We start from the raw sequence: 23,580 nt of genomic DNA, 5'->3' as shown, positions 1-23,580 counted from the left end.
GGAATGCTTATAAATTTGTTAAATAAAAAGAATTTCCAGCATTCATGGTCTTAGTTACAATTTTTTTATATGAAGACTGAAATACTATTTACATTAAGCATGTAAGATTGCATGCCAGAAGATTGGAATGTCTGTTAATTATAAATAGTTGTCCTTCCACTGCAAATATGAAAGGCACTGTTCACTAAAAGCCTGTAATTTTCAATTCATGTAGAATGTATGGAAGGTGGAAATAGTTACATGTTTTGTATTTTTAAGTCAACGATGACACTGCAGCTTTTTTTCTCAGTCCCACTTTATGCAAACAAAATACAAATTTGTTCCTTTGGATGGAATTTTTATGATAATAAAGACCATATTCTGACCTGGGATGCAGCTAAGAGTGAGAATTGCATTTATGTATCTGAGGTCAAGCTTTGGCCCCTAGGGCATAGGCAGAGACCACACATGACACTCTCCCTAAAACATCTTCTGGCCTGAGGACATGTATTAGTGCAGTGAGGATAGAACTGTGCCCAACATTTTTATTATATTGACTTTAGTGAAAATATACTGAAAATTTCTGTGGTACTTAGTCTAAAAACTACCAAGAATCTTTGAGAAAAAGGTCAATGCAGTAAACTCCATCCAAATCCTGGTAGTAAACCCAGATAGCAAAATCCATGCCCTGCTAAGACTCCAGACAAATGTGTTGTACATACGTCACTCTATAAATGCTAAGTATAATTGTTTTTCTTATTTATAAAGTTGTTTTTTTAAATGATGACTGATTGTGATGTCCTGCTCAGGACACCCAGAACTGTGAGCCACTGTGTTATCCCTCTGCCTCAGTAAGAGAGACTGCTCAGCTGCTACAGAACTGTGTGTTAGCTCCTTAACACACCAGCCTGTCTGCTTTGCCAGGGAACTCTTCAAGACTCTGCCAATCTAAACCTTGCCTGGCAGTAACAATCAGTGAACCCCAGTTCTTGAGTTCGCCAGAGAAGGAGTAACACTGGACAGTCACTGAAATTTAGATTTGCTGCCTTCAAAGAAACACAACAAACTCCAGCCTGTTAGGTTAGCTGAAGACTCTCACTTCACTTTAATACACAGTACTGAAATGGTGTTGTAATAAAACAAGACAAGCTTATTAATAAAGAACAGAGATTTAAATGATACTAAGCAAGAGAAAAAGAGACAGGTCTGGTTACAAACAAAACAAAATTAAAAAAACACCTTTTAGTGACTAAACCTTGATCTTAGCAAGTTACAATCTTTGCCTAAGCAGTTTTCTTACATCAAGTTACCAGTATCTCCAGCTTTCCAGGTCAGAGGACTCAGCATTCATAGAATCCAAGGATGCTGGTCCCTTTGTTCCCTAGGAGATGGATAACTAGAATGTCTGTCTGTTTGCTCCCCTTATATTACCCAAAGTCCATTGTCTCTGCCTCGGGGTTCAGACTCTGCCCCCTTGTGTGCTTTGTAAGCTGTAGCTTATTCACTCTGTTTACAGTATATGTAAATACACTTTCATTGTCCTCTGCCAGTAATCAAGCCAATTGGACAGGTAAATACACATTCCTTTGTCTAGGGTAGGCTGGATTTATGGCATATACATTTTAAGAATATATTTCTAACACAAATACATAACTCTTTATACACAAACTGTCATACATCACACAATGATTTTGGGACCAGCATGTCACCAGTTTACATATATCTTACATGACACCGTTTAGATACATATTATGACAACAGCGTGTAGTGGGTACTGAGTGTGTCAGACCTACTTATGAGTTACAGTATGGTGGGGCCTCTGCCAATTGGCATTGAGGGCCCCCCCCCATCCCCCGGTCCCACTGATTGTGTTTCCTGATTTCAGAGGGTAATTTTAACAGGCTTTTGAAGAGAACACTATCATTTTGTTTTGAAAATTTATTTGGGGGAATAAGTGGATTTGAAATTGAATTTGCTTTCAAGAGATGTGGTTTTTCTTATCAATAAGCTATTGTGTTTTGAATACACACTGTACTCTGATAAAACGTCTGGCTAAGCTTGAGGATTGCCTTTATCTAACTGAATGTTTAGCAAAGATACCTTTCAATGCAGATCTTCAAGAGACTCTCTTTTGTGGTTCAGCCATTCAGTAGTGATCTGTTTTCACACATTGACAGGAGGCTACTGTCTTTGATAACTTAAAATGTAAATCTGTCTTTGAGATACTGTTTGTTTCAAGTTTCAGAGTAGCAGCCGTGTTAGTCTGTATCTGCAAAAAGAACAGAAGTACTTGTGGCACCTTAGAGACTAACAAAGCTTATGCTGAAATAAATTTGTTAGTCTCTAATGTGCCCGAAGTACTCCTGTTCTGTTTGTTTCAAGTATATGGTGCAAACAAACTTCAGCCAGTCTCGGGTCTGCATGAATGTTTGCATGTCCACACTGATATATGTATCAGATTGTGCTTCCAGAAGAGGGCATGAACCAGTTTGTGTTTACAGGACCCATATGTGTGTGTCCTTGTTGTGCATTTGGTTTCCTAGCTGTGCCTGGGTGGTGCACATAAATAGATATATGAATGAAGTTTGGGAGAGGAAACAGTTGTACAGGTAAAAGTGTGTACACAAAAATGAAAGCTGGGGCAGATAATTTGGTCCATACTGCAGATAACTGAGGGATGGATTTTCAAAGTTACACACCCAAACTTGTTTGCATAAATTTGCACGGGACCAGTTTATACACTCAAAAGATCTGATGTGCATGTGCATGGCCAGTTAGTTGCCTGAGTGGCTGTGTGTCAAGGCATCTACGTGCACGCACACATCAAACGCTTGCATGAAAATGTATGTGCATGTCTAGCTTTGAGAATCTGTTCAATATACTCTGGGTCTTGTGGGTACAGAAGGGCAGGAGACTACTCCTCTCTTGTACTTGGTTCACTGTATGATTAACTGCAGCCTAACTCTCTCTCTATTATTTTTTTTTAAAAGAGAGCTCCCAAAGTAGCATTCAGCTGTAAGATAGACACTCAGCCCTACCTCTTAGACCACTTGCTGCTTAAGAAATAGAATACAAATGTAAGGTGAAGTTTTGTACAGCACTACAATTTTTCCTCTACTATCAAAATTTGACCTTTCTTTCACATACTATATGTTAACAATACTTTGAGCAAAGTATGCAGATTTCATTGCTTTGGAGCTTTTGGAAGCCTGGGTCCAATTAGCGTCTCTTTCTAAAGAGATAGGATAATGTATGCAAAACAGCCGAGGGCTCCTGGCTAACATGCAGACTTCTCACATTATTTCTCTTGCAGAGTATTAAAATTCTCCACCATTGCCCTGTCTCAGAAGTTCTTTAAAAAATAAAATTCCTTTAGCTAATGGATTTAGAGAGAGAATTGACAGAAAGCTTTAGACAGGTTTTTATATAGAGAGAGAAAAAGAGACAGAATTGTTCCTTAATAAATGACAGTAAATGCAACAGCTGTTTATCATTCTTCTTTGTCATGCATGCCACACTGATTAGGCACTGCACCAAAGGTGGGGTAAAGCTTAAGTTACATTTGAGCTCTTATGCCATTTAAGGCAAAAATCCACAGAAAACTGCTAGCAGAACTGACACTTTATGCCCAGCAAAAACTGATTCCAAACCTTGAGTGTTACACTTACAGCTTTATGCTGTTTTTGTTTCATCCCCCTTCCACTTTGTTTTGTTGTGCTATTGGTCTGTTTTTGGTTTGATAACTTAGAGCCAGATTCTGCCAGCCCTATTCTGGATGAGTCACAGCTTGTCCCACTGGAGTCAGTAGCACTGTTCAGGGAGGAATGTATTATTCAGCATGCGTATGGATATCGGAATCTGGTTCACCCCTGTGAACCCTGGGTGACAGAGATGGCAATTCCCTGCAGTATCTTTTGGAGGTGTTACTGTATTAAGTTTGTGGGTCAGGGATTATATATCATTCCCTGGGGAAAGGTGACCATAACCGTCCAGGAACTAAGAGCAGTAGGAGGAGATTAGGCAAATTCATTCAGTTTGTAACACCTCCAGAGAGGTACCAATACCTGGGGATGCTCACAAAAACTGGTTCATACTAGATTCTTCACAAACCAACAGACAAAGAAAGGACTGACTCAGCCAGCTTTCTGATCCAGAAAACATACAGGATAGTCTGTCCTAGGAGGTCCCCAATCCTTTCTGGGAAGGGCTGAAAGGACTTGACATACTGAGGCCTTGGCCACACTGGAGAGTTACAGCGCTGGTGGTGGCTTTACAGCGCTGCAACTTACTCCCCGTCCACACTGACAAGGCACATACAGTGCTGTATCTCCCTAGCTTCTCGACGAGAGGAATAAAGAGAACGGCGCTGGTGCTGCAGCGTTGGAGTGCCAGTGTAAACAGCGATTAATCTTACTAGGTTGTAACTGACCTCCGGAATTTTCCCATAATGCTTTTAACTAAAGAACTCTCTTTGTTTTGTTATGATGCCTCTCTTTGTTTTGTTGTGAACTCGGGGCTCCAGGAGCTGCTTATCTAAAAAACAAACACAGCTACTGTTTGCTCGAGCAGAGGCAGGCAGGGAATGGCCACAGCTAATGTTTGCTTGAGGAGAGAAACAGCATGGGAGTGGGGAGGGAGTCCCTCGGAGCAGCTGCTTATCTGGTCTGAAGGCTATTTGCATTTAAGAGTGAATGAGAGAGGAGTGGGGGAAGTGGTCGGAATTTGCAAGACAGGGAGCTGACACAGTGTCGGCTCCAAAAATCCACTCTCTCTCTCTCCCCCACACTCCCTGTCACACTCCACGCCACCCTCCTCTGTTGAAAAGCACATTGCAGCCACTTGAATGCTGGGATAGCTGCCCATAATGCACCACTCCCAACACTGCTGCAAATGTGGCCACACTGCAGCTCTGATAGCTGTCAGTGTGGCCACACTGCAGCGCTTTCCCTACACAGCTGTATGAAGACAGCTTTAACTCCCAGAGCTGTACAGCTGCAAGTGTAGCCAAACCGTGAGGCCCTATAAGGCTGATGGGTGACTACAGGTAAGCTTTTAGCATGCATATAGGCCCTTTTATTGTTTCTGTATGTTTTCTTGGTAATGTTTTCACCTTAAGAATAAATGTGCTTGCTTATAAAGAGCTGTGTGGTAATTCATAACTGCTAGCAACTATGTTGTTCATGGCCTTCAAAGAGAAATCAAAACACAGATACTCACCAGCTTAGGCAGTCTGACTTGCTAGGGATATCACAGTGTAGGCAGGGGATTGCGCAGTCTAGAAAAACCCCAGGAGGGAGAGACACTCTCTGGTCTGTGCCCAAGAGAGGTGATGACTGAGGAGCTGGGAGCCTAGAGTGGATGCCCTTGATGGATCACAAAGAGAGACTCAATGGACAACTGCTCCTGTAAGTCAGTGGGAGTCTGAACAAGGCCCCTACTGCTAGGGGTAGAGTATGCAGGGGAAAACAGGTGAGATGTCTTAAAAAGGAGAGAAGATGAAAGGAGGCTAGTCAGAGTAAAGTTTCTGAATTTTTTTCTCACTTTCTCATATCTTTCTCACCCCATTCTAAGCCCACCAAATTAGAGCTGACTGGAGTATAGCAATTGTGGTTTTTTTCAGGCTCAAACTTGCTCAGTAGCCTGGTGGTTATGGCACAGGCCTGGGACGTGGAAGACCCAGGTTGAAGTTCCTGCTCTGCTTGATTTAGTGCAGAGTTTTTCATCCCAGGCCAGATCATTTCAAATCAGGGACTTGAACCTGGGTCGCCCACATCATGTCCTAACCACTCAATATGGGGGCTCTTGCTTTGTCTCTGACCCAAAAACTTCCCCAAGGAAAGTTTAGTGGAAATGGATAGATAGATTCTGAGACATATTTTGACTTTGACACAACAGCATATTTTGCCAAATCAGCAAAACTATTTCAACGAGCTCTGCACAAATTGTACAATTGTTCTGTGGCAGGGCAGCTGCTCATATGTGGCACGCAGGGGGTTGATTTTCTATTTGCCAACAATTGCACAGAGAATATAGTCTAGAACTACCCATCCTAATGCATGTGTTTGTCATAGTTTATTAGTGTAGGGCAGCCATCTTCCAGTGATATAGACTGTAGAAAGAGCCCTCTGAAGTCAGCATCTTTTATCAGGACATCAGCCTAGGAAATTACACCATAGTTAAAGTAGGAGGGGTCAACTGCACAGTACAGTGTGTGTTTTGCTACACTATATTGGCTTTTCATTTACATGGTAAAAGAGGATTGTTTATTAATGAGGCTCAGTTCACCTGAATTTCACCTCTGGGTGGCCCATGGAAACCCCAGAAGCTTCAACAACTAAGCAAGGATGAAGGATAATCACTGAGTGGCAAATCTCCTCTCTCCAGCATCTATAGAATTCTTGATTCAGCATTCCACAGTATCCCTTTCCCCGTGACTTTTCCCAAATGTATTACCCTATACGGTGGTTGGATTGTTCTGGGAGAACTCCTTTGAGTCTGCTGAACAGGACTGCTTAGTGGGTTCATCTTTGCCACAGTGCTGTGTAATTCAATGAGGGTAATTATTCTGCCATCCAGTGGATTTTACCTCTCCTTAATGGGGTGGTTGGCATAATAACTCTCCAAGTTTCAAAGGACTGGGCCTCTAACCCAAGGAAAACAAAGGGCCAATTTATCCAACCACTTCCTTAACAGTGATTTGAGGAGAAGATATTCTCCAAGCGAGTCCAGGGAGCCAGGGAGCAAAGGCTGCAAGAGGGCATTTGTTTCTATTTATGACTCTGGCTGCCTGCAACCATGGTCTTTGAGGGTTTGTGTGGCTCAGAAAGGTGCAAATGTTCTGTGATGGGTCATTCCCTGAGATGCAGAAACCATACGTGTCTTACACTGTCAACTTGTGATGAGTTTTCAGGCTTTGTGATCAGGTCTTGAGTGTTCTCTAATGTAACTTGTTATTTTATTTAGTACTCAAAGTTTAATTGAATCCAAACCTCTTCATTGGCAAATACCGTAACAAGGTTTCTTTGGAGAAATGCTAAAGATGTGTCATAATATTTGAAAAAAAAATAAACGTGAATATTTTGCCAGCACCTATAATTTAGGTAGTGGGAAAATGGGTGAAGTATCTCTTGATGTGAAAGGCAGTCATTGCTTTTCAGATTTGGCTAAAAGTAGGAATTATCTTAAATGAATGGGTTGACGATATATGAATGGCTTTAATTTAGGCAGTTATGAGACAGACATGCTTTAATTCTATGTATCAATAACAAATGTTCTTCATTTCCAAAGAACTTCTCTCATTTAACTGTAGAGCCCAGCGCAGCCCAGTAGATAGTTTAGTTTATTAAAGGCTTCATTGTGGTTACATCTAACATGGCTAAACAAGGGGGCCCTCTGGGCAGCCTCCTTAGACTTGGATTGTAACCCTGAGCACGTAGGGGAGAGCAGGGGCTATGAGCCTGATGCCCCCACTGCCCCTGAGGAGCAGGTAGGTAAAGCCCTGGCTCCACCCTCACCTCAGCCCCTCATGCCCAGTAAGTTTTGGTGGCTGGTGAATAGGAGGAGTGAGAAAGGGCAAGTACTAAAGGCTTCAGAACATTGCAGATTAAAACTCTTATGTCCACAAGAACTCAGACTCCCATCTGAACATCTTCTATTGGCAGAAAACCCTCAGGGTTCCATTCCAATAGGCAGGCAAATTGGACATGCATTAGTTCCTCACCATTAAGGATTTCGATGTAGGTCAGCTGGAAAAGACAGAGGTACAATAAGACTCAGTCATTTGAACCTTGTAAAATGCTTGTTTGAAATGATTCTTGTTAACAGAGAGAAGAGGAAGTTTGAATTTTACTTGTAAAGCCTCAAGATGTACTGTATATTAGGAACTTCATGCAGTTATCACTTAGAGACCTCTTTCGCTGCTAAGGATCCCTCATATCAGCTCCTGGAATCCTTGTTCCTTCTGTATATATTTGTAACTTTTATTTTATTTCCAACTTAAAGTAAAATAATTTTAAACTTAGAAATCATCTTCAATAGCCAAGTAATATCACCATCAACAAACATATAGGTACTGCAGGGACACTCTTTTTTATGACAGGTTTCAGAGTAGCAGCCATGTTAGTCTGTATCCACAAAAATAACAGGAGTACTTGTGACACCTTAGAGACTAACAAATTGATCTGAGTTGAAGCTTACACTCAGATAAATTTGTTAGTCTCTAAGGTGCCACAAGTACTCCTGTTATTCTTTCATATGACAAATTCAAGTTAGAAGCTAATTATAACTCTTTGCATAACTTGAAAATGGAAATATATTATTAATAGCATTTACACTAACTTGGAAATGGAAATATATTCTTAATAGCATTTATACTGTCCATCTATGTAGTGCAAATCCTTTCTGTGATGAGAATCATTAAAGATCGTAGAAGCCTGGTTCTCAGCTGCTTTAAGCCTCAGAATAATGTTCTAGTTAGTGTCCACTTTATTTGGCTTGATGCCGACTCATCGCACTGCACATGAATTTTCGCTCTGCTTTTGTTGACTAACAGTGAAATTAAGAGAATGTGTGTCATGACTCAGAGTTGCCTGAAGGATTCATCTGAACAAATCTCATTTTAGTGAATACACCTATTGTTCTAAAGGTGCATGTGTCCTAATCCAAGAGGCCTATTAACTAAAATCTTTGTGCCCGCATTACACTTGGATGTAAAGCAGCTCAGCTTCTGTAAAGGAACTGAATACAGCCCATTGACCCCTGGCTCATCCACGTGCTTCTGTAAAGCTCTGTGGATGGGTACTTCAGCTTTAGAAATGTGCTTCACACCGTACAAGAGCTACCGAAACCCAGCTTGAAGTTGTGCTTCATGAAGTACAAGTCCCTTCCTGTTTATGTGCAAAGGAAATCTTGGCAAATTGATTTAGATTGGCAGCGCAGTCGAGTTTCTTAGATCATGCCTTAATCCTTCCTTGTGTAAACACAGCGTTCAACAGAAGAGGATATGTGAGGGGTTGAGTGGGATGTGTGCTTGCCCTCTGTGGTATTTTTGATTTACAATAAAATTCAATTTAGTAACACAACAATGGAAAGAAGGGAAAGAATTTTGTATTTATTTGTTTTTGTCTTCTTTTTTTAATACCTGTATGAATACAAAACAATGCAACTAGCTGGAACAGTAACTTTTGCAACTTTTGTGTTGGAAGCACCGTTGTAAATTGAGTCTAATGCATTGTAGGTTTTTGCAGGAGGCCTGAATTCTGTTTCCTTTACTGAGTTGAAATCCTGGCCCCTTGAAGTCAAATGGCAAGACTCTGACTTCAGTGGGACCAACCAGGATTTCACCCATAATCTCTTGTCCCACCTGTCCAGTGCAGTGCAATTCATTCAGCTACCTGGGAGGGAATGAAAACCTCATTTTATCAACATAAACCTCTGCAGTTGACTAAGAAACTGCTGATTACTTTTAAAGGGAATCCCTTTATCTGTTTGTGTGTAAGGGTGGGTGACTACAATGCAAGGCCTTCAGCATGAGAAGTGTAAAAAAATGGAGAGCTCCCTAAGGCTGGAGAGAACACCTGAGGGGCTGAGAACGGGGATGGGATTGGAGAGAAATGCACAGTGACGCTATATTAGAAAAAATTATTTCCCCAAAAAAACCATTGTCAAAACCTAATAGCTGAATCTCTTCACTGGCAACAGTGTTTCTTTAACCTTGAAAAATCTTCTATTCCACTAGTTTGGGGAAAGCAGATTTTTGTAGGCAAATAAAGTAGAAAGAGTTTTTCAATCAATATCAGACATCATTGTTATTTATGTTACCATAGTGCCTCAAGTCCCAACTGAGATCAGGACCCCATTGTGCAAGGCACTATATGCACACTTAGAGACAGCCGCTGTCCTGAAGAGCTCATGGTCTAAAGACAATAAAACAAAAGGTAGTAGTAGAAAGAGGTGAAGTAACTTGCCCAAAGTCACACAGCAGGTCAGTGTGACAGCAGTCAGAGCCAGAAATAGAATCTAGGTATGTCTCCCAACTCCTACAGCAGGACATGCTGCCTTTCATGGTAAAGGCTAGGAAGGTAGATTTTGTACATGGCCTAGTCAGTTTTAGAAATTGCTCCTGTTAACACTTGGTTGAAATGTCCACACAATGAGCTAGCATGAAAAAGGAATCCACTGACACTAAGGGATTAAAACGTAGTTCTTTGTATTAAAGCAGCCTAATATGTTGTATATTGCTTGTGGGTGGAATAAGGATAGTTGAAACAAATACAGTGTCTGGTAAATAAACTCACTTCTGCATCAGGAGACTCTGTAGTAATAAGTGACTCAGCCCTCAAACTCCTACTCTGCTCTGACTGTCGCACAGAGTAAAAAATGACACTGTTCTGCTAACTAAGCTAACAGGTTTACATTTCTAGCTCTTCTATAATTAGTATTGATTCTGAGCTCTCTCTGGTCCTATGACCCTTGTTAGTGTCCTATTTCTCTTATAACAGCAAGTCAGCATCTGCTGCCAATTTCAAAATGTTTATAAAATACTTTGAGTAGAGCTTGGAAGACTTTTGATCTGAGTAATTCTAAGACTGCAGCTTCAGGCTCCTCAGTTAGGACCATGGTACTTGGGAAGAAGCTATCTGAAGTCAGCATCACTGTTCAAGTAGGATTTTTAAAATAAATACCTGTTCCCAATGTCTCTGCCAAAGGGTACAGATACCTTGTCCTTGGCAAACAATGAATTACTGGCAACTCGTGCTCAGAAGTGCTCCATTTATGGCCCCAAAAGCAGGAATTCCAGAAAGGGAGGGACCACAGGGGTGAAGTCTTGTCTCTGAACTCTGGGCTGTATATATGGATAAGAAATGTAGAGCTGAGTATTTGGTGCTTATCGGGTTTTCTGTATCCAAGAGATAAAGTTCTTGCTGGAGAAAGGGCTCTGACTGACTCACCTGCCATTTTGTTGTATAGAATTGCTTCGCCGGCGTAGTTTTCCTGTCAGCTGCCATCTTGAACTTTCTTCTTTAGGGAAGCAGTGCCATTGACTGTTAATTTTGAGTTACGGTAGCATGTTGGAACACTAGGCATTCTTGTGCCCACAGTATCTGCAAAAGCCTACTCTAGCCCTCCAAGTTGCTGTTTTGGGTGGGCACTGGTTCTGGGACAACTGATAGCACATTTTTCTTCTTGGCGTGTGGTGTGAAAAAATTGAAAGTTGATGTTTTGCCATGTATTTTGCAAATCATAGGTATACCATAATAGACATTAAAGAAGCAGAGAGGCAGGGTGCAACTCTTTGGGAAACCAGTTTAAATAACCTCTTCAAGAGAGGAGAAACTCTTTCTCTAGCTGGTAATAAATATAAGATGATCAGGCCTTGGCTGCTATTTTTATCAGTGCTGCAACACGCTGAAATCCCTTCTGAACTGAACAAAGTAATAAACCTGCTGAAAGAATAGATTTACTGACATTTAAGGAAACTTCCCTGTTCTATTCTTTCATGAAAAATTGGGGGATAAATAGTCACATAAATCTTGTACAAATAGCCAGAAGAAATCAAATTAAGAACAGCAGTGATGCACCTCCACAAGAACCTTCTTGTCACGTCTTTCTGAATTCTTTGGATTGGCCTTTTTCAATGGAAAAGTCAGTTGGTATTTTACACACTACATTTAGTTTCTGTCACTTAGCATTCATTTTGCCTTAGGAGATCACTGCAAGCAGAATATGTGGTATGATGGCAACCTCTATCCTTTAGGACAATGATAACCAAAACCAGGCTTGTAGGGACTTGATTTGATCTCCAGGGGGGAGGCAGGACAGTCAGGGTGGAGGTGGAAGAAATAATCCCCTTTCCTAGGATTGACTGGAATTGGACTGAACAGCAACCTATGCTGAAGCAATTCTGACAAAACATTTTGACAATCTGAGACCAACAGGGCCATTAGACAGTGTGTCCTTGTGAATAGAGTACTGGAGTGAGATTTAGGGGACCTGACTTCTATTCCTGGCTCTGCCACTGACCTGTTGGGTAACTCTGGGGAAGTCATTGCACCGCCCTGTGCCTCAGTTTCTGCATCTGTAAAATGAGGGTAATTATATTGATCTCCTTTGCAAAGCACTTTGAGAGCTACTGATAAAAAATGCTGTATAAGAGCTAGGTATTTATTAGTTGTGTTGCTGAGAGTGTGACTCGAGATCTTGCCACTTGTGCACAAGCTGTAAGAATGACTGAATTTACACTGTGCTGTTTTTAGAACATAGTGCGCAAAAATCTTACCTGAACAAGTCAAACTCTTTATGAATGAGTGGATGTGACGCTCCCCTCTGGTGTTATCTGGACTGGTGATCTGCTAGGTCACTCCAATCCTTGACTCTGGGAGCCAGCCTTACCCTGCTCTGCTGTGAGAACCCCCACTCCTGGGCTGTTCACGCACAGCCTCTGGCATGTAAACTGCTCCTTGGTTTGTGCAATCGAATGACACTAGCCCATATCTCTGGTCCCAGACACAATCCTAGGAACCTCCATCTTGCAGTGACCAGTTATGCCACTGGATGCTGCAAGCTTATATGAGTTTGTCAATTTAACAAAGAAATTGATATGTACCAGACTTGTTATCCCAAGGAGAGTCTCTGACACGCTTCAAACCAAATGCACTGCTTCAGGTAGAATATACAAACAGATTTATTAACTGCAAAGATAAATGTTAAGTGATTATAAGTCAAAGCATAACAAGTCAGATTTGGTCAAATGAAATAAAAGCAAAATGCATTCTAAGCTGATCTTAACGCTTTCAGTGCCCTTACAAACATAGATGCTTCTCACCACAGGCTGGCTGATTGCCCTTCAGTCAGGCTCTCCCCTTTGATCAGTGCTTCAGTCGCTTGGTATGGTATCTGTAGATGTAAGTGGAAGAGAGAGGAAGAGAATGGCAAAGATCTCTCCCTTTTATCATGTCCTTTCTTCCCTCTTGGCTTTGCCCCCCACTCCCTTCAGAGTCAGGTGAGCGTTACCTCATCGTAGTCTCAAACTGACCAAAGGAAGGGCAGTGACTCACTCGAGAGTCCAACAGATCCTTTGTTGTTGCCTGGACCAGTGTCCTTTGTTCCTCTGAGGCTGAGCTGGGTTTGTCCCATACATGCCCTGATGGGGTGTAAACTGCCCCTCTGCTTTTGGAGAGCTTTTTCCTGGGCTTGCTTTAAGCCATGAGGACACATTTTCAGCCTCATAACTATATATATGAAATTGTAACCTATAACATTACTATAACATTACTATAACAATAATTACTATAACATTACTATAACAACAATGTTCAGTGCATCATGAGCCTTCCGAAGACATTCAACATGACAAACTTTGCATTGGATACCACACAGTCATTTTATAAGGATGAACATGGGGGTGTAGGGTGTTCCCATGATGTACAGAACATCAGAGTGGGTTGTTCTAATATGGGACACACAACTTTGAGGAGTCTAGCACTCACTCTCTGTGCCTATTGACTCCAGTGGGAGGACATACAAATGCTCCGCAGCTCTCAAGATTTAGTCTCTGAACAATATTAACCATTTACATCTTAACTGCCGAGGACTGCATTGTTTCATTTCTCAACGATTAACATACCCCTTTGTTTTGTTTCTTTAAGACTCCCTGGCTCTGGAACACAAGGCAGTGCTGGAATGGATATCCGTATCAGGTAAGTCATCCTGTTATATAGAAATAAATATACAAGCTCATTGAGAAGTTGTTTTTACTATGCAAATCCCACGTTTTATGCAAATATTGATTAGCTTTATCAGACTGCCCAACAAACACCATTTCGCTTCCCCTATTGTCTGAGTCATGGAGGAGCAACATGAGCGGCATCCTCAGAGAAGGAAATATACCCGTCCCTCCTGTTGAGGAAAAAGTGTATCAGCGATAACTGGCAGAAAGACAGTATGTCTGGGGGACAAAAATCCCCCCGAACCCTGAACGAAATGTACGCATGGTGGGAGGAGATACCTCCTCGTATTCAAAGTGTGGGAAACCCAGCCTTGAAAACACTCCCCACTCGTGAGTCCCAGAGCTCAGCCTGAGGCTGAACATTTACACAGCAATTTTACACCCTCACAGCCCAAGCCCCATGAGCCCAAGTCAGCTGGCCCAGGCCAGGTTCAAGTGTTTAATTGTTGTGTAGATGTACTCAAAGAGCTAATAATACATACCTACCACTCAGAGGTGTTGGGAGCATCAGTTAATCAATATCTATTACATTTTAAACAATATTGTTAATTAGAGAGTTCATTAGAGAAAAATGTCATTGTGCATATGTGGTTAGGAGTTGGCATTGGCAACCATTTCGGAAAGTTCAGCTTAATGGATATGTATTTTTATGCAATACCAGTTTGCATTTATCTCATCACAAAAGTATCATGCTTGCAAGATTACAGAAGAATGTAAATAAGCATCAGGCTACAATTAGAGAGCCCTGGGGATTTCACAGCTGTTTGAGTGAGAGCAAAATTATGTTTGGAGCTAATTGCCAGTTTCAGAGCAACCATTTCCTTATGCCTCATCTGTCTTCTTAATGCTTTTAAACATATATCCATTGTCATGATATATAATATTTTTTTTTAAATCAGGTATCAAACATCACCAATATCACCTAACGATGCAGGCTTCAAGACTTGCGGTATCTTGTGGTTGTGTTTTTGTTTTGCAGCATTTCTACCCATCTAAATTCCAAATTTTCAGAAAGCCTCCAAACAGTCATCTGTTTAGCCCCAAATGTTGTTTTTCATCTTTACTTGTGTAACAGCAGTACTCAAAACCCCCAGCAAGGATCAGGGGCCCATTGTTCAAGACGTACAAACCCATAAGTAGGGTTGCCAACATTGTATTTCAGAAATAAGGGACTGTTTTCTTAGCACTCCTGCCCCACTCCTCCTCCCGATAGTAGTAGTAGTATTCTCATAAACAGTATTCACATACTTCGCCAGGGTATTTCTTGCTGCTCTTTGCAGCACTCAGCAACTCCCAATCTTGTTGTGCAGAGATGAAAAAATAAGGAATGTCCCTTGTAATAAGGGGCCTTAAGTGATAATTAATACCCAAAAGTCTAAGAGAAACCAGTTTAAGAGTTTGCAGTCTGAGAAGTCTAAAATGTCAAGACATGTTTGTAAACTGCATATTACATATATAAGAAAATCTGCTTCTGAAGAAAGAATCAGTATGATTGGCTAATGAGCGTGAATATTTGCTAAGCTTATGATCAGGACAGCGAGGTTGCCCTTTGTTACTGAGAAAATTAGTTGTACTCTTTGAATACTAGTAGAGACCTGTGAGATTCTATAGAGACAAGCAGCAGACAAAGAGAAGGTCCAGTGCCAGAGAATGAGTTTTGATAGATAGCAAATCACAAAACAAAAACAGTCATTGTCCAGGAGAAAAAATATGTGTTGGACTCAAATCAAGGTTGTGTTTGCGGGGGTTTTGTTTGTTTTCTTTGTTTTCTAAACGGATAAAAGTTCTAATCATGCTGTGACTCACATGAATTATTCAACATGGCATTCCAGAAATCCAACACAACTCTATATAGATATAGACAAGTGGGTGATTCTGCATTCACTTGGTTTGCTAATGCCCAAATCCTCACTTTATGCACTATAGAAGTTAAGGATCAGGAACTAACATTGGAACTGGTCAAGTTCTCTGCTTTTGTTGTGCATGTGTTATGAGATGAAAACTGGCACATCCTCACAGTGTGGGGGTTCCCACCGCCCGAATTATCTTGATTCTTGGGTTCAGAAAAACTTATCAATAGAGAACAACCAACTATCCTAAAAATTCTTCTAATACAAATTTTCCTTGTAAATTCTTTGGGGATTTTGACTGTAATTCCAGCTTCCTTTTTAGTTCATATACTAGAATTAAGTTTTAAAAACTGCCGCTAATCAACCCCCTTACTGGCAATGTCAGCAGACCAGACAAGGACTGAATGGGCCAGAGAGAATGAACTACCCTTTATCACTTATGGATTGTTCCTTCATTGGTGGGGAAACTGGGGAGAGCTTACTATCCAACTCGCCATGCCTTTGGATTCTAGGATTATCAACCAGGCGCCTTTTACCGGCATTACATTAAAAGCTAAGCAAATAAATAAAAAGCTAGAAAAGATTGTTTAAAAATGGGCACGCAGACCTGGTGATGGCAACAACTGAGTTTTTGTATTGTCTGATTCACATAGCTGAAACTTAAAAAAAAAAACAGTAAATGTGAGCACTTTTAAAAATATTTATTGTATTTTACAAAGCAGGAAAAACAATTATGCTAAAGCATTGGCTGGGCACCTAAGGAAGGTTTTCTAAATATTAAGAAATACATGAAAATAAAGATTTATTGACATGAAAAGATTATAAAAGAAGAAATCTGTTAGTGTTATAGAATAGAAATGATCAAAACTACACATGTAGGACAGATTTTGCCCTGCTCTTCAACAACTTTGGGTGGTCCTCCAATGCAAAGCTGGTCTAAACCTGGTGAGTCTGGCATAAAAATGCAGTAACATCTATCCCAGAACTCCTCCCTGTCATTGATGTAGGGGACATGATGAGCAGGAAATGGGCATGGCTGAATGTAACTTAGAGTAGCCCCCAGTCTGCTCTAATTTATGTCTGGGACCAGACTTAAAGCCCCTTTACACTTCTGCCCTTCTCAGCTGTGGCAAGCACTCCTTGGCTGCAGGTAAGGATATGGGCCCTGCTTTTTTCTGTGTTGTAGGCCAAAGGGATCTGAATGGATTTAATCTATACAAATTGCTTCCTGTCCTCCAAAAGATAGCATGTTCATAGGTCATTTTTAGACCCCTTAAAAATAAATTACATTAGAAAGATGGATATAACTTTCATCATGGTGATGTTGACAGCACTACTTTCATCCCACCGTGGTGCCAACACACAGAGGTAAGTAAGACTGTTTACTGGACCCATTTCTTCCCAGTTCACTGTGCATCTGCAGCTTTTGGTATGCTCTAAATTGGTTGCAGCTGATTTGTAACCCAACGGGAGACAATTGTATAACCAAACATTCCTTTGCTGCATATGAGAGAAATGTTGGGTTCAAAATGGTCCAGAAACGTTTCTGCTCCAGGTACCTAAAGAACTAGGGCCTGGCTTATTGGCATTGCAGGGAAAGGGTATAGCTCAGTTCTCAGGATCTAAATATCAAAGAGGAGAAGTGTAAGTAAGAGATGAGGAGGGGCTTCTTCTCACAGAGCTATAGTGCTTGGAACAGGCACCCGTCAGAACTGTCCGAAACAGGAAGATTACGCCGTAGCCAGACTGCAATTTCCCCTCTCTTTGTGGAGTTTTGTGTTTATAAAGCGAATTACTTTCTCAACCTTTTTAAACCTTCCTCTTTCAGCCACTGATGCCTGACCTTCATTACTACTACATAGTCGAGTTGTCATTCTATTGGTCCTTAATGTTTTCTCAGTTCACTGACATCAAAAGAAAGGTAAGAACAATCAGTGTAAAAACTTGTCAAGGGCTGTAAACACACACTTTCCTTGACTCTTGGGTAGCATGCAACCCTGTCGCTATGTACTGTGCTAGACACTTTAGTTCCATTTGCAAGCTATTATAGATGTTCACTTTGTGATACTGATGTAAAGTGGGCACATCATTCTGTTCCTGGGCAGTGGGATGTGCCATTTTCTGCACCTTGTTGAAATAGCCCACAGTAATCTAATATTCAGTAGCAAAGGGCACGATGTCAATTGATAATCTGCTATTCTCACATCAGAAATTGTGTTGTCTCTTGAGGATCAGCGAACTGTGGTGTACTCACTTGACATGATGTGATAAGAGCATCAGTGTCAGAGCTAGATACTGCTGTGAATTTACTAGAACATCTGTGGTCAGCTTCATGAGAACTTTGAGTTCATCCCCCTGTAAAGACAAGATGAAGGCATATAAATGTATCTGATATTAAATTAATACTACAGTATTAATCTTTCCTTTACAGATGAAAACCTCAAGAAGCTTCAGATCTTTTGTGTATAGCTGTAACTAACCAGATGTGCGAAACAACGCCCAGTGTCTTTTATTTTCTGTGTAATGAGGGGAAAATGAAATTTTGAAGTTAGGAAACTGTATAGACTGTGAAATAAATCCATTCCCAATGTGTCCATCTTTAAGTCATCATCTGGGAACTTGCCTGTTATACAAAGCAGGTGGGCTTTTAACCAGAAACCTATAACTTTGCAGCACCATATTGTCCGTGCTGGCTGTCTGTATGAGAACACTATTGAACAGTGCCAATGGCGGCCTGCTCCATTTTGTTTTCCCTTCTTCCTCCTCCAGCAGGCAGCAAGATTTGCACAATGATAATCCATAACAAAACCAAAAAGAACAGCAATAAAAACCCTGTGCTGTATTCTACGGTAATGGTCTAAAACACAATGTTAATGCTGTACTTCGGATTGTTGTAACGTGTTAAAGTTGCATAGGATAGAATTTATTTTTGTTTCTTTTCTTTAAAAGAATAAGGAAATTACATTTTAAAAAAACTGTTCAAATAACTTGATTTAGTTTGCAAAGTCAAGCACTGAAAAGTAACAAAATGTCTGTATTAAGGTTGCCCATCCCTCTTTTGACACAGTCTTTAATTAAATGATCGCAGCCTAACTCATATTTTTAAAAGAAAATTGTTTAATGAGGTAGTTAATCCCCCTGTTTAATAGGGCAGTTAATTCTGACAAGACCATATTTCTGGGAAACAAAGTGGAGAATAAAGAGCGTCCTCAAGAAAATGAATCCTCCCCCTGGAACCACAGTGTACTGCTGGGAATCTTGGTCAGTGTTTGTTTCAGCAAGGAAAATAGTCCCTTTCCAGCATCTGCAAAGTTTCTCTCCAGAAGCAGGAGGCCCAAGGAAATGTCCCAAAATCTCAAATCTTTATTAGATCATACAATGTAAACAGAACAGTTGACACAGACATATCAGTCTGTTTGCTCCAAGTGCCCAATCTGCTTACAGTCGCTACTTATGCAATCAGTCACTGGCTTGAAATCAATACAATTTTACTGATCCTGCAACAGAGGTGTAGAGAAACGTGGCTCAGCAGAGGGGTCTCACAGCAGAGAAGAATTCAATCCAAATACGATACGTGTAAGCAGCAGTAGCAGGCAAGACGCAACCATTCGCAAACATGAAAACCAATACCAAATCTCTGCAGCAGTGTGACAGTATCATTCAGGTTATTCCTGCAGACATGTGTCATTATATCTAAGCAGTCCCACTGCATGTATTTAGCCTTATGTACTGCTCAGTTATATCTTTATTCCACCTTCTCTGTGCACCTCGGGGGGGGGGGAGGAGTGTCATAATGGCAAAACTATGGAATGCTGACATGGGTGCATTTTTTAAAATGCCTGCTAACATCTTTGATTGTATAAAAAGTGGGAAAGTACTGAACAGTATCTAATAGTGTTAAAATGGAGCTCTCAAAAGGTCCATTGGGATGTTCCAAAACTTTCCTAATTTGAAACCTCTTGGGGGCAAATAAAGTGACCATTTCTCGCATGACTCAGCCCTGGTCTACACTACAAGTTTAGGTCAAATTTAGCAGCATTCGATCAATTTAACCCTACACCCGTCCACACGACGCAGCCATTTTTGTTGATTAAAGGCTCTTAAAATCTATTCTGTACTCCTCCCCGACAAGGAGATTAGTGCTGAAATCAACCTCGCCGGATTGAATTTGGGGTAGTGAGGATGCAATTCAATGGTATTGGCCTCTGGGAGCTATTCCAGGGTGCTCCATTGTGACCGCTCTGTCTGGACAGCAATCTCCACTCAGATGCACTGGCCAGACAGACAGGAAAAGCCCCATGAACTTTTGAATTTCATTTCCTGTTTGACCAGCATAGCAAGCTGATCAGCGCAGGTGACCATGCAGTCCCAGAATCGCAAAAGAGCTCCAGCATGGTCAGAACAGGAGGCACTGGATCTGATCGCTGTTTGGGGAGACGAATCCATGCTATCAGAACTCCATTCCAAAAGACAAAAATGCCAAAATATTTGAAAAAATTTCCAAGGGCATAATGGACAGAGACTACAACAGGGACCCACAGCAGTGCCGTGTGAAAATTAAGGAGCTCAGGCAAGCCTACCAAAAAACCAAAGAGGCAAATGGTTGCTCCAGGTCAGAGCCCCAGATAACGTCGCTTCTGTGATGAGCTGCATGCAGTCGAGGTGGGGGAGCCCTACCACTACCCCACCCGTCCATGGACACCTGCAAGGAGGGAGTCTCATGCAACAGAGGAGGAGGATTTTGGGGATGCGGAAGATAAGGATAGTGCATAGCATGCAAGTGGAGAAACCATTCTCCCCAACAGCCAGGAACTGTTTATCACCCTGGAGCCAATACGCTCCCTACCCTCCCAAAGCAGGCTCACGGACCATGAAGCCAGAGAAGGCACCTCTGGTGAGTGTACCTTTGTAAATATAATGCATGATTTAAAAGCAAACGTGTTTAATGATTCATTTGCCCTGAAGACTTGGGATGCATGCGCAGCCAGTACAGCCCCTCCTTTTAAATGGCTAACCCAATGGGTGCTTGGTATGGGAAAGGAGGGCGCTGCTTTTGAAACCAATCCCACATATTATGAAAGTTGAAGAACGTGAAAGACTATGGCTTACCATGGCTGCCAGCAAGCTAAATTCTGTTGCCCGGCCCCGTGTGTGTGATCTGTCACACCAAACCAGCAGGCCCTCAATATAAGAGGCAAAATGCCACCTTGTACCAAAAGTACATGTGCTATGTAATGTTAACAGCTCGGTTCACCATGAAAGTGTCTACCCATTGTTCTCTAAAATCTGTTTTTTTAAATACTACTCTCCCTTTTTTCCTCCCGCAGCTGCAAATGTTTCAATGCTCCCCCATCATCTCCACCCCAGAGGCTAGTGCAGATAAGGCAGCAAAAAAACCCACACTAGTGATGAAATGTTCTGAGCTCATGCAGTCCTCCTGCACTGAAACAGCTCAGAAGAATGCGTTGAGACAACGAATGTCAGAGTCCAAGAAAGCAGAAAATGAATGCGAGGATAGGAGGGATAAGTGAGATGAGAGGTAAAGGATGCAATGTTGAGGCTACAGGGGGGATCAAACTGATATGCTCCAGCATCTGGTGGAGCTGCAGGAAAGGCAGCAGCACAGACCACTGCTGCTGCCCCTGTGTAACCGCCCATCCTCCTTCTGAAGTTCCATAGCCTCCTCACCCAGATGCCCAAGAATGCGGGGGCGCTCCATGCACTCAACTACTCCACCTCAGAGGATTGCCAAGCAACAGAAGGCTGGCATTCAGTAAGTTTTGAAGTGCAGTGTGACCTTGTCCTTCCCTCCTTCACCATCCTACCCGGTGCTGCCCTCCTCCCCAACTCCTCCCGGGCTACCTTGGCTGTTCCCCCCCATTTGTGTGACAAATTAATAAAGAATGCATACATTTGAAACAATAATGACTTTGTGGCCTCTGCAAGCAGTGATAAAAGGGGGGAGGGGAGGGGAGGGCGGCTGGCTTACAGGGAAGTAGAGTGAAGCAAGGGGGCAGGTTTTCATCAAGGAGAAACAAACAGAACTTTCACACCGTAGCCTGGCCAGTCATGAAACTGGTTTTCAAAGCGTCTCTGATGTGCAACATGCCCTACTGTGCTCTTCTGATCGCCCTGGTGTCTGGCTGTGCTTAATCAGCGGCCAGGCCATTTGCCTCAACCTCCCACCCCGCCATAACTGTCTCCACCTTACTCTCACAGATATTGCGGAGCACACAGCAGTGGCAACAACAATTGGAATATTGGTTTCGCTGAGGTCTAAACGAATCAGTAAACTGCACCAGCGCGCTTTAAAGCATCCAAATGCACATTCTACCACCATTCAGTTGAACAGCTCCTTACTACTGTCCAGGCTGTACCCCTTAAGGCCATGAGCCATGGCCTTAAGGGGTAAGCTGGGTCCCAGAGGATAACTATAGGCATTTCAACATCTCCAACAGTTATTTTCTGGTCTGGGAAGAAAGTCCCTTCATGCAGCTGTTCAAACAGACCAGAGTTCCTGAAGATGGGAGCATCATGGACCTTTCCCGGCCAACCCACGTTGATGATGGGGGGAGGGATAGCTCAGTGGTTTGAGCATTGGCCTGCTAAACCCAGGGTTGTGAGTTCAATCCTTGAGGGGGGCCACTGAGGGATCTGAGGCAAAAATCAGTAATTGGTCCTGCTAGTGAAGGCAGGGGGCTGGACTTGATGATCTTTCAAGGTCCCTTCCAGTTCTAGGAGATAGGTATAGGTATGTCAGTGAAATGTCCCTTATGATCCACCAGTGCTTGCAGCACCATTGAGAAGTACCCCTTGCAGTTTATGCACTGGCTGCCAAGGTGGTCCAGTCCCAAGATAGGGATATGAGTTCCATCTATCGCCCCATCACACTTAGGGAATCCCATTGCAGCAAAGCCACCCACTATGACCTGCATATTTCCCAGAGTCACTACCCTTGATAGCAGCAGCTCAGTGATTGCCTTGGTTACTTGGATCACAGCAGCCCTCACAGTAGATTTACCCACTCCAAAATGATTCCCGACTGACCGGTAGCTGCAAGCTTCCAGAGGGCTATCACCACTCACTTGTGAACTGTGAGGGCTGCTCTCATCTTGGTATTCTTGCACTTCAGGCAGGGGAAAGCAAGTCAAAGTTCCATGAAAGTGCCCTTACGCATGCAAAAATTTGGCAGCCACTGGGAATCACACCAGACCTGCAACACTATGCTGTCGCACCAGTCTGTGCTTGTTTCCTGGGCCCAGAACCAGCATTCCACAGCATGAACCTACCCCATTACCACCATGATGTCCAAATTGCCAGGGCCCGTGCTTTAAGAGAAGTCTGTGTCCATGTCCTCATCACTATCGTGATCGCGCTGTCGTCGCCTCCTCGCCTGCTTTTGCAGGTTCTGGTTCTGAACATACTGCAGGATAATGCGTGAGGTGTTTACAATGCTCACAGCAGCAGCAGTGAGCTGAGCGGGCTCCATGCTTGCCATGGTATGGTGTCTGCAGGAGAGCAGAGATGCAGCGGAAGCGGCAGATGATGACAGATGCCACGAGAATAGATATTTATACCAAACGATGAAAGGACCTGCAAGGTGGATTCATGGCACCAGGAGAGCAGAATTGCAGTGGAAGTGGTGGAGGATGACGATTAGCACTGCGCACATTTGCCAAGGAAGAACACACATATTCCCAGGAGCCCATGACAGACAACATGGAGAAATTTACTATCGAGACACGAGCCGGAGAGCAGAGTTACAGTGGAAGCGGTGGATGACGATGGGATGGCACGAGAATAGATATTTATGAAGAACAATGAGAGGACCTGTGAGGTGGATTCATGGCACCAGGAGAGCAGAGTTGCAGCGGAAGCGGTGGTTGGATGATGACGGTTAGCAGTCCTACTGCACAGTCTGCTGAAAGCAGTGTGGCATCTGCACGGAAAAAAGGCACAAAACGATTGTCTGCCTTTGCTTTTACGGAGGGAGGGGCAACTGATGACATGTATCCAAAATCACCC

At 42.4% G+C, this 23,580-nt stretch overlaps 1 protein-coding gene across 2 annotated transcripts in view; it reads left to right on the top strand.

Moving 5' to 3' along the window:
- Positions 1 to 23,580, top strand: part of CERS6 (ceramide synthase 6) — a 208,603-nt gene that overhangs the window by 143,848 nt on the left and 41,175 nt on the right. For both annotated transcript variants that reach the window (XM_030580681.1, XM_030580683.1), the window contains exons 5-6: positions 13,626 to 13,676; positions 17,384 to 17,476. In XM_030580681.1, the coding sequence (XP_030436541.1) occupies positions 13,626 to 13,676; positions 17,384 to 17,476 (144 nt within the window). The remainder of the gene's footprint in view (positions 1 to 13,625; positions 13,677 to 17,383; positions 17,477 to 23,580) is intronic.

This window comes from Gopherus evgoodei, chromosome 11, assembly GCF_007399415.2.
Source record: "Gopherus evgoodei ecotype Sinaloan lineage chromosome 11, rGopEvg1_v1.p, whole genome shotgun sequence".
NCBI classification, from domain to species: domain Eukaryota; kingdom Metazoa; phylum Chordata; order Testudines; family Testudinidae; genus Gopherus; species Gopherus evgoodei.
This window is presented reverse-complemented; position numbering and strand designations above follow the sequence as displayed.